This window comes from Miscanthus floridulus, chromosome 2, assembly GCF_019320115.1.
Source record: "Miscanthus floridulus cultivar M001 chromosome 2, ASM1932011v1, whole genome shotgun sequence".
Lineage (NCBI taxonomy): Eukaryota > Viridiplantae > Streptophyta > Magnoliopsida > Poales > Poaceae > Miscanthus > Miscanthus floridulus.
In genome coordinates this window covers 71680883-71692676 of record NC_089581.1, presented here as the reverse complement: position 1 = coordinate 71692676, position 11794 = coordinate 71680883, and the positions used below count along the sequence as shown (strand labels likewise).

Genomic DNA, 11794 nt, shown 5'->3' with positions numbered 1-11794 from the left:
AGCAGAAAAGAAATAGCATAGCATTAATGAAGGGTTATCTATACTTAAGACTCCGTTTGGTTGCCTCCATTAATCTGTATCTGATAGGCACTCCTCAATATGCTTCAACCAGATCGTTAAAACTTTGCTAGCTTTTGTTCGAGTAAACAAATGTGGGGGTATCCTGTTCTCTAAAAAATAATTGTCGAATTGAATAAAACTGGTGGGTTAAGATACCATGATATGACATGAGACACTGAAAACCTGTGTTTGGTAGAGTTTTGTCAGTCCGGTTCCGTTGCATCCAAACCTCAGAGTCCGGAGCTATGCGCCAATCTCAAATGGGCGATTTGGAGCCTCTTGTAGTCTTGTTGAAATAAACGAATGATCAGCGATTCACGGGTGTGATTAGCACTCAAACAGTATATTGACCGCGTGAAGTGCGGCATCTGCTGTTTGGTCTCTTAGCAAGGCTTGGACTTTGAGTTTGTTCCCCTTTTCTCTTGACCTGCATTTTGGAGGTATTATATTTGGTAGGCAGTTTATGTTAGAGATAAACCACGTAGTGTCCATGGCGTGTGCGTGTGTCTCGCGTCATGGTGGTGTGCATGTCTGACTATTTTTGGGTCACGATCGAGTCGTGTGTACCTCTTGGATGGCAGTGTCGTGTGTGCCTCCTGGATGGCATGCAATGGTTGAGACCGAATCTAGTTGGAGTAGTGGTGTGCATGGCGCAGATTTGCATGGTAGACGCCGCATTGTCCGGATGAGCAAGTGGCTTACGGTGTTGATGCGCGGGTCCTGCGAATCATGGCGCGAAGGCCGGCATGGAGGCGAACTCCATGGCCTATATGTAGCCTCATGCTCCTCTGTGTTCAGTTGTCAAGTCCAGTGAATATGTAGCCAAAATACATGTGAGTTTGTCGCCGCAGCGTTCGTCGTCGGAAAACAGTGTCTATTGTGCTTGTTCTACCTCTTGCCAAGATCATTGGTGTGTGTGTGTTTCAATGATTCCTGGACAAAGCCAATAGTTTAGCCGTGTTGATATTATCCGCATCTTCAAGTTGTAATGCTTTGGTTTGAAATTTTCTCTGTTTTCAGGCCTTCTTTGGGACATGAGATTTTTGCAAAGTGGATTTCACTGTATTTTCACATTAGTGAATTCACTTCTTGCAAGATTTAGGCCCTGTTGGAACAAAAAAAAAAGACACAGAAATTTAAGAGATTCCAAACCCATAGGAACATTTCCTATATACCTCGTGGGAACAGAAGAAGTTCCTATTGCATCTCCTTTTTCTTTTTCAGGGAAATTTTAAATTTTTCTGAAAAAGAAAAAGGAGGAAAGAAATAGCAACAGTGGCGGCGTCAGCATCAATGAAGGGTTTACCCGTACTTAAGTGTGGCCCTAGAAGCAAAATGGCAATTGTTGAACACTACTTGTCAGAAATGAAAGAAACAACGGCAATACAAAATGCAGACAAAGGAGATAGAAATATATATTTTTAAAAAAAAACTCATGGATGTCGCCCAGGATGTTTTTCGTGCAATATTTGAGGTGACACGAGGCACACGTATGAACTTGTGGACCACAAGAAGTCTCGTTTATCTTAGCCACGGGAGGTTCACGTATGGGCCCTGCGTCCTATGTTATCATGATGATAAGAGTTAGTCAGCATTCTCCACAAATTAATAATGCATCTCAATTGATCGTTACTAAATCTCATCATTATCCAGGTTTGACCGGCAAACAGACTTTATATCGAGCAGGTAGATAACACTCAGAGTTTGTTTGGTTCGACTTCAGCTCACATGGGGTAGAGCCACATCCTGGTCGGGTCCCTACATTTAACATGGCGCCCATCAATCAATTCCAATAGGTTTCAGCGAAAGCTACAGGGTAGCCCGGTTAATGCCTACCCATGTTCTGAAGTGACGGTGTGAAAGAATCGTCAAAGAGGGCTCAAAACCATGGAAAAGACGGCCAGTACAGACAAAGTTTCCAGATACATTCGTCAATTACAGAAGCAACACTGCAGAGCTTTTGCAGTTGCAACAGCTGACAAGTTTGGGATATCATAGTATTGCTATTGCACATGGCGAGGGATGTTTTCTAGACAAACAAAAATACAAGACCGTTTTTATCAGGGGTGGTGTCATTGAGGCTTCTCTCCTTGTTCTTGTTCACCTTCACCCTTCCCAACAAGCTGTCAACATTAAATAAAGCTTGAGTTAGCCCTCATAAAGAACGTCATACTATGATGGCATTATGGCAACACAATTTGTGTCAATTGATCAAATGTTAAAACATGATCAGTTTGAATTTGACATAGACTCATCATAAAGCATGCTTTCCAGTAGTCTGCCCAAACTACTGTCTCAACAGTTCAAGAGTGCAACAATGTCATGGATCAAACATATAGAAGTAGGCAAGACAAGGAACATTAACAATTAGAGTATCATACAGAGACTAAAAGTAGCATAAGGGTAAACTCATCACGAGAAAGTCCTGCATCATATAGTTAATAACTCTTGGAACAGATTATAAGATGCCGAGGACATGCAGAAACAGCATGTCTATAAAGCAAAAAACCATTCAACTAGTATATGTAACACATGGTCTAACTAACCAGAGAAAATACTAAAAAGTTCAGCGGTTATACCAGGGAACCAATGAGTTCATATGCTTCCATCACTTTCGGGTCCTCTTCATCTTCATAACCAACCTGCAGAATTCGTGGACCATTAACTGACCAAAAGGACCTTCGGCCATCATCCTGAAAAAGGTGAATTTTCAGTAAGTATACAAGCAAGAGGCAGAATAGCATGACTGCATGTGATGTGAGGTAAAAAAAATAATATAAAGTCAAGTCATTTGCCAAAATAGCTGGTATAAAGTATATTAGCCCTTATTTTTAAAATTCAACATACAAATTTGATGGCTAATATATTGGTCAGTAGTGCCTGGCCTGAAACTGTTTCAAGCTTGGCCTCCCAGGTAAGTGTCTTTATTGGTTATTGGTTATATGTTTATATTCTGCTACACTACACATCTGGTTTTGAGCTGTGAATACTGAGGCATCAACACACGGCATCACCCATGCCATAATGGCAGATTGCAGGGTGGTATCAAACAGGGGTGTGTGTGTGGCTTCGCGCCACTTGAACCGTCATTTCAATTCATTACAGCTGGATCATGTTGATCTACTGACCTCAGCCACAAGTGCCCCACAAGTGCATGGGGTGGAAAGCCTATTTATGTGTACTTAACCTTGGACCAGGCATGCACCTCTGTGCATGGATTCACCCCCTTCTAGTTTAACAAGTACCCTATCTTAGAAAAGTGTAGTATGCAGTGCTGGAAATTTCATTTAAAACGGAATTAGTAACAAGTCCGCAACCAAAGTCATTAAGTCTTTTAATATGTACTACACTAACAAAGTCAAGAGAAATTTCCAAGTCTGTCCTGAGGTAACCAACCATATATTGTTAAGGTTTCACAGTAGAAATGATAACCGGCGCAACATGATCAACAGGACAACAATGGTTAGAGGTACAAAGGTGGACAATGCATATAGGATAACTTAGCTGTACAATTACAGGGGGCAGGAATGGAGTTTATTTAGTTAAGACATCTTAAAACAAGGCAGCACAGGATATTGTATAATTGGAAATAGGCATGCAAAATGAACCAAAAGTCACTGCCAAGAAATGTAAAAATCACCTGCAATACAATCATATAAATAGCCTCCAACGCCTGCTGCCGAATTTCAGAATCCTCAACAGCTTCCCGTTCATGAGAGAGTGCACTTGATAGCTCAAGTGGCATTTTCGATCTGTCTTCGTCACTATATATCTGCAGTATCAGCCAAAATCCATATAAGTACTAACACATGAATATCCATCACTCAGCACAAAACAACAGGAAAGTATTTTTTGGGAAATTACTCTAGGAAGCTAAAGGACATATATCTGCCCCTTGCACAACAAGAATAACAGATTCACCCTTCCTATTGTGGATCCCTATTTCTATACTTTTGCAGAAGTGTACTATGGAATTGAATGTGCAACAAATGCATTTCTACATGAAAAATATAGAAGTAGAACTAAGTCTTCAACAAGAAGAAAGTATGTTGTAAAAACTTGACCCTACAGCCAGGCAGTCTTATTGGAACATTGCAATGCTTGTGTGTTTGAGGGTGCTGTGCTTTGTATTTCGGTAGTGTTACAGGCAGTGGCAAATGAGAGTAGTTTGTGGTGTTTGGCTAGTGCGTCAGCTCACCATGAACTACTCATCAGGTTGCTTAACCTCAACATCTAGGTCAAGGTCTGTTTGGTCGACATTGAGTCTCTATTGTGAGTAGTGTGTCTGTAACTAGACATCTGCGGGAGTTGACCACTGGCCTCTGCTTATTTTCTTTCTCTTCTCAACGAAATGAAACACAGTTCTCCTACATCATTCGATGAAAAAAAAAAGACAGTCTTCAACAAGAATATGCCTTTTAAAACATTAAGAAAATGCAACGCAAGATTGCTCAAAGCAAGAAAACATACTATTAGTTTCAAGGCAAAATTGGCTACGGGACACTGAAAGTGACCTTCCTTTGTTGCTGGACATCCAAAATGGAGCAGTTTGTTGATAGACACTCTGCTTCTTGTCAAATATGCTGTGGACACTAGACCCAATAAAATATTCATTTCTGACTTTCGAGGAGAGAGAAGAGCGGTGAAATGTCCGTTATGCCCCTACCTATTTCTTCTTCCTCCGACTGCACGGGGATGGTCGTCGAGGATTGGGGCTGATTCCGGCCGGCTGGAGGCGAGGAGGCGGTGCCTCGGCTTGACCCCTACTAGGCGCACCCAGTAGTGCTCGCGGCATGTCCTGGCGTGGCTGGAGGAGGCGGGGCCACGAGCGCCGGCGGACCTGCAGCGGCGCCAACGCGGCTAGCTGCGCTCCGGAGGCGGTAATAGCCAAGGAATGGCGCTGCGGGAGCGGCACGAGCTAAGGAGTTCAGCGTGACAACCAACTTGACCTGAGGAGGAAGTAGGAGGAAGCGGTGGCGGAGGAGCTCCCTGCTCGGCCGCCCATGGCGGATGAGCGGGGCGGACAAAGAGAGCGCGAGAGAGAAGGCAAGATTGGGGAGCGTGAGAGAGAGGAGTGTTTGGGCGATGGTGGTCTCCAAGTGGCAGGGCACAGCGGAGTCAAGCTCGAGCCCAACTCGGCCAACAATGGCGTGCTCGAGCTATCGAGTAGAGACACAAAGAGGCCAGATGCCCGGCTTTGGAGGGCGCAGGCGGGGTCACGAGCACGGCGTGGCCGCGCGCGCGGGCTGTGCTCCACTGGCTCAACCTCGACGAGGCACACGGCGTCACCGGGCTCCGTGCTCCACTGCCACCACGGCTCCGGCTGGCTTCTCGCTTCCATCCACGGGCCCTCTTTGCCAGGGCAGGCCAGCTGGGCACCCATGTGCCAGAGCTCCAGCACCCAGTCCACCAGCAAGAACCGGCCGTCGTCGTCTCCGCGCTAGATGGGCCACCGGCCGCACGCCACCTCGAGCACGACGGAGTCGAACGAGAACACGTCCGTGGCCGGCGTCACGCGCCGGGTGTGCGCAAGCTCCGGCGCGAGGTACCCCATGGTGCCCACCACGTGCATGCTCTGCGGGCCGGGCCGCGCTCGTAGAGCCGCGCGAGCCCGAAGTCGCCGAGCCGAGCATTCATCTCGCCATCGAGGAGTCTGTTGTTGGCCTTGACGTCGCGGTGGATGACCACCTGCTCCCAATCCTTGTGTACGTAGAGCAAGCCGGCCGCGACGCCCCTGATGGCGCGGAGTCTCTGCTCCCAACTCAGGGGCGGCGTGCCGTGGTCATACAGCCACCTGTCTAGGCTGTCGTTGAGCATGTAGTCGTACACCAAGTGAAGCTCGCCTTTCTGCCGGCAGTAGCCGAGCAGCTACACGACGTTGCGGTGACGCAGGTGGCCGATGCTGACGACCTCCGCGACGAAATGCTTCATCCCTTGCGTCGCGTCGTGCGACACGATCTTGATGGCGACCTCGGTCTTGGACGCCGGGAGGACGCGGAGAGAACAGGGAGAGAGAGGAAGAAGAAAGTGGCAGGGGCAATAGTGACATTTCACCGTTCTTCTCTCTCCTCGAAAGCCAGAAATGAATATTTTATTTAGTCCGGTGTCCACCAACAAATTTGACAAGAAGCAGAGTGTCTATCAGAAAATTGCTCCATTTTGGATGTCCAGCAGCAAAGGGAGGCCACTTTCAATGTCTTGTAGCCAGTTTTGCCTAGTTTCAATTGTAAGATGTGTAATCAGCTAACGAAGTCCACATGACAATGGTCATCTGGGCCACTTGGCCAGTACAAAATAGGTTACTAATCAGAAGGGGATGATAATTACCCCCAAAAATAAAACAAGGAAACTGGCAGTCTGGCACTCAAAAGTTTATGCCAATAAAGGATACAGTAATAGAAATGTTAATGATGTGTAGTACCTTCTTTCCAGCTACAGGCAAAAGTAGAGCTGGCCAAAGATATTCTGCTAAAGAAAGCAAACTTTGAAGCTGAGTATCAGCCTCAAAGCAACAGTTACGGATTGTACCAGCAACCTGCAAAAAGCTCACCAAGGAATAGAGAAGCACAAAAATTAGTGGGAATACATCAATTTGATAATAAATTATACCAGATTCATAACATGCCAATGTACATAAAAAAGGAAAACTATGGCACTGAAACAGAAACTGGGTGCAGGGCAGCAACTAGTTCTAAGTGAAGGCAAATCTAGAATTGGTACATGAATACAAATAACACAGCAAGGACTTATGAAACAATGCAGCATGCCAAATTACAAATTGAATTGTCAGCAAACTGAACTGTTAGCATTTCCCTATGTATGTCTGCTGTAGAACCCTTCACAGCAACTCGCTAAAATGCAACAGTTGATGGTATGCGACAATGATTAGCAAGTAGTAACTGATAAAGAGCTGGTCAAACTATGTCAAAAGTAAGGAAACCAGGGGAAGCCCCTTCAGTGTAGATGTCACGTTTATGCCATCATAAAGATTTGGTTGCACATACCCCTTTCTTTCTAAGTTGATTTGTTGAATCAAATTGTCGAATAATCTGCTTCAGAAGACCTCTCTTAGGCTCCATCAATATTCTCCTTCCAGCTTCAACCTTAGATATATTGACAAGTATGGAGGCAACGTATTCAAAAATGTCTTGCTCTGCATTTTTGTAAAAGAAAAAGGTTGTTTACATGTCAACTGAATATTTCAGCGATGACTCAAGACAAACAACCACAAAAGGGATCACAGAGATGAGAGGTAGATCAATTGGAAAAAAAAAGGTGAACCTAGAAAAGAAGTTTCATGTGGACAAAAAGATTCTTCAAGCCATGTGAAAAGATTGCAGGATAAGATCATAGTATAATATAATCAGACATCCAAAAAAAAGGAAAACTTAAAGAAAAAGGAACAAGCCCAACACGGAGCAGAATCTTCTTATAAATATAATCAAATTGAATAAAATAGAGGAATTAATCACATTTTCTCATCTGAAAGCTATATTGAACAGAAGAAACTAACCTTCAGAATCACTGGATGACCTACAGAATGATCGCACGAGCTTTGCAACATACAAGCCTTGCACCTTCTCATCCCCAACCTTTCAAAATGAAGTCACATAAGTCTTTCCATGAATGATCACCAGTAAGAATCTCTATATATAGTCCTAAAACTTGGTGAAGCCGCTGCCTCCACCCCACCGCACCCACCACATGTTTGTGCCTCCCATCAGATAAAAATCGGCACTGACAGGTGGGACTCACATTTCTCTCTCCTCTCCCATTTCTCTTCCTTTCTCTCTCCACTTTCGGTCACGGAGTTCAGGGCTCCCCCAATAGCTCCGGGAATGGCAGCACATCTGCGTTGTGGGGTGGGCACTCACCAGCCGCATCATCCGTCTGCATTTGCCAAGGCAAGTCTACCGTCCGCGACCTCCCCCGGCACCTGCAAAATCGATGGGTGTCGCCCCATCTCCAAGTACTTGATGCCCGCCCCGTCCACAATGCCACTGCATTGGCATCCTCCAATTTCAATCAAGCCGATGCCTTTGACACTATCTTAGATGCCTTTGACACTATCTTAGACGCCAGGCCACAACCAATGCAGGTGTAATCAGGCATTCAGGCAACAGGCACCGCAGCAGGTGAGTTGGCTCTTCTTTCCACCCCTTCTTTGATTCAACACACATCCAAAATAAAATCAGCATATCTGGATGCATCTCGATGCAGCAGAGTGCCAGCAAACAGATATTTGTGAAAATGCCCCTTGACCCAACAGTGTTTGTGTGAACGCCAATTGCTTAATTCACTTATTTATGTGTGCCTTGTTTTGCTTCTTCATATTGAAAGAAGAAAATGATGTTTGTCCTTAATCTACAGCTATAATAGCAACTTCATTGATGTAAAGTAGTGTGAACATTGGCTTACAAGAGGAACAAATATGTCTTGGTTGTTAAGCATATGATTCATCTATCTCGAATATGTTAATCTCTTAGCTAGGGACATACTATATATACCTCAATCCCATTACACGTAGCATAATATACAGGCTGAGTGGCTGGCTGTGGTTTCATAACGATAATGTTTCAGTCTTGTACTATGTTTCTACCGCAAGCATTTATTTTGATCTATAAACATGATAGTTCACCGATCTGGCACAGAGCTGATTAAATGCTCTTGTTCAGAAACTGATCAAGAACAGCTATGGCTTTCCAGGTTGTCTGAATTAAGCTGCAGCGCTGGCTTGGTGCATGTATAACTGAAACTCAGGCCAAAAGAAGAACTTATTGTAAGGCATTTTCGTTCCCTTGTCCACAAATATTACATCTTGTTTACCAAGGAATTCATGATTGCTAGCTTCTCTGTCATATAACTGGATTGAAGTGGCAACATTGCATTCAATTGTTGTATCATGTGCAGGTTTGATGTTCATGTTACTGATTTTGTTTTTGCTACCTTTTTTCCTGATTGCTCTTGCCTTTTGTTGCAGATGAGGTCACTTGATCTGTTTTTCGACAACTGACGCAGCTCCCAGGGATGCAAAATCATTTGACTTACAGTTTATGCCTTCTCTGCCATGGTCTCCTGTGTTGCAGCTCCCAGGGATGCATAATAAAGGAATCACATATTGGCATTCGAAGGATTCTGTCGATATTGTTTCAATTTCTGCTTCTACATCCTCAGGTGGTATTGTGGTTATTTGGGAAATGGCAATTGGGCCCACCCCTGATTAGGAGCTTAATTTTAAAAGCCATGCTGGTTTAAGTATTCAAACTCTTTCTTTTTTATCTTATAATATAATGATCTTGGCGATTTGCAATTTTCGGGAATGTGCGCTATTTTTGGCAGTGGATGGTCTAGATCACATGATCCGGATTTATTGCGGGGATAAGGCAGGTAGGTTTGTAATTTAATGTTTTGAAACAGCTTTCTTTGTTCGGTGTTCCATTCTCGCTCCTTATCTGTGATGATCAGTGAAAAACACATCTTCTCCTTATTAGCTTGTCTTAGGACATAACCAAACCATTCGGATATCGACAATGACTTCAGAAGCTGTTTCTTCTGGGTCCACGGTACAATTGAGGAATGGAAATATCCAGATAACCTCCTATATCAATTATCGAAGGATCTCTATTCTAAGCCGGTAATACAAGTTACCAAGTATCATTGGAACTTCCATGTCAATGAGAAGGTTGAGGAGGCAAAAGTTGCTCATTTGGAGCATCATTTATACTATTGGATAAACTAAGTAGCACTCTCCTTGAGTAGAATGGCTAAACGGACCTGGAGGAGCGCGGCTACGCCGGACTCGATGTGGGTGAGGTTGACGAGCAGCATGACGAGGCTGCGCGCGAGAGCCGGCTGCTCCCCGCCTCGCTTGGCCACGACGTCCATGGCGGCATCGACGGCCCCGAGCGCGACGAGGCGCGCCGCAAGGGCCGCGTCCTGGCTGAGGTTGACGAGCGAGTCCGCCGCGGCCTCGCCCGCGCCGCTGCCGCTCGCGGAGGCCAGCAGGCGGAGCAGCGCCGGCAGGGCGCGGTCGGCGTGCGCCGTGAGCGCCCGGAGGCCGTCCTCCCCGCCCGTCAGCCCGCGCACGATGTCCACCGCCGCGCCCCGCACCTGGGGGTTGCGGTCGGAGAGGAAGCAGATCAGCTCGTCGAGATCGTCGGCCATGGCGCGGCGGCGGCGGCGGCGAGGGTTTAGCGGGCCTTTTCCTCGGGTTCGGTTTTTTTTTTCTTGGCTGAGATGATACAGCACACGGCGGCGGGATGAATACGGTGATGATTATTTAAGTGAACGTGGCACGAACACGTAAACTAGAGATTACGTAACCTTCGTTGACGACGCGAACGACACAGGTCTTCATGGTGTGGGACGGAGGCGGAGGGGAGGACTGCAGCAGGCAGGCGCAGAGCCGTCCCCAGTCGCCACAGAGGATCAGTTGCGCAGAACACGTGTCGTGGTCCCATTGGGGGGGGACCGGGGACCAAAAGAGTGCCCGGTTCGCATATACGCATATGGGGGACCAGGACCCGGACCCGCTCCGCCCCTCGTGTATCATGAACATTTCTTGTTTAGAGCGAGGGCCTAGAGACTAAAAACAGGAACTAAAGCATTGTTTGATATATAGCCTGTTCGTTTGACTGTGGCTTGTTGTAAACGATCGTAAATTTTAATCGGAATAGTATTTTTCTCTCACATAAACCAGCCAGCAATACTTCTTTACGAACCAGCAACGATACGAACCAGCCAACCGAACAAGCTAATAGGGCGCAAGGGTGGTTCCGTCAGCTAGCCTGGCTGTGGCCAGCTAAAGCCTGGCTCCCGTGGTGCAACACCTCTTGTTGATTGGCATGTTTCCAGTGAGCTAGGTCAGGTTAGGATTATGTTTGATTTGATGCACAGATAGATGGGATGACCTTGCATTTGTAATACGGTGAAGTTACCCCCTGTTTCTCTTTTCGGCATTCCATCGAGCACTTGCTAGGCACCGACAAGGAACATGAGTTGGAGCAGCACCACCGCGATGAGCTTGAGTCGGCAACGACAGAGGCAAGTTTGGCGGCAACGGCAGACGACGAACAAGCCCATGGCGCCTCAGATGCAAGCAAGCTCGAGCGGCCCTCTACTTTCCGCTGGCCCCGGCGTCCAAGAAGAAGATGGTCGCGGGCAGGAGGAAGAAGATGTTGAGGGAGAGGGAGAGAGACCTCGACCTACACTGCGAGCGGTGGGTCCTGCGGCTGCAGAGAAATTATAGAGCGGTGCGTCCTGGCGACATCCATGCAGGGGAGGACGAGGATGCCGCCGACGCCCGTGAACCCGAACTCCTCCTCCGCGCGCCGCGGCAGGGACCGGAACTCAGGGCGATCCAGTAGCGCGATGGGCACCACGAACCGGCGTCGCCGCTCGCGCACGTACACCACGAAGTGGCCCCGCAGCACGTTGGACGACAGCCCTGTCGCCTCTTCGTCCTCCTTGTACTCCCCCTCCTGGCTCGGCGGCGGCGACAAGAGCGGCAACGGTGGCACCTCACGCGCGTGTCCGCCTAGGTCTTGGCTGCTGGCACTACCTCGCCTCCTGTCTCCCGCGGCAGCAGCGGCATCAGCTGCGAGTGTCTTGCGGATGGAGAGCCGGTGAAAACTCGACAACACCTCCACACGGTGACTCCAGCGTGCCCTTAAGCGCTTCAGCCGGCCTGGCCCAGAAAAAACAGCCCTTTCTTTTGTTTCTTGGAGCCATGAGA

General features: G+C 47.1%; 1 protein-coding gene across 2 annotated transcripts; it reads right to left on the bottom strand.

Annotated features, from left to right (window-relative positions):
• Positions 1-1923: 1923 nt before the first annotated feature.
• LOC136525997 (uncharacterized) lies at positions 1924-10317 on the bottom strand. Of its 2 annotated transcripts, XM_066518803.1 has the most exons (7): positions 9835-10316; positions 7574-7652; positions 7065-7213; positions 6482-6595; positions 3701-3832; positions 2640-2753; positions 1924-2183 (listed from the first exon to the last, which is right to left on the bottom strand). In XM_066518803.1, exons 1-7 carry the CDS (start codon positions 10222-10224, stop codon positions 2133-2135), a joined length of 1029 nt encoding a protein of 342 aa, XP_066374900.1. In that variant the 5' UTR covers positions 10225-10316; the 3' UTR covers positions 1924-2132. The 2 variants fall into 2 exon arrangements, with proteins under 2 accessions (XP_066374900.1, XP_066374906.1); XM_066518809.1 differs by lacking the exon at positions 6482-6595 and having other exon boundaries at positions 9835-10317.
• Positions 10318-11794: the final 1477 nt, after the last annotated feature.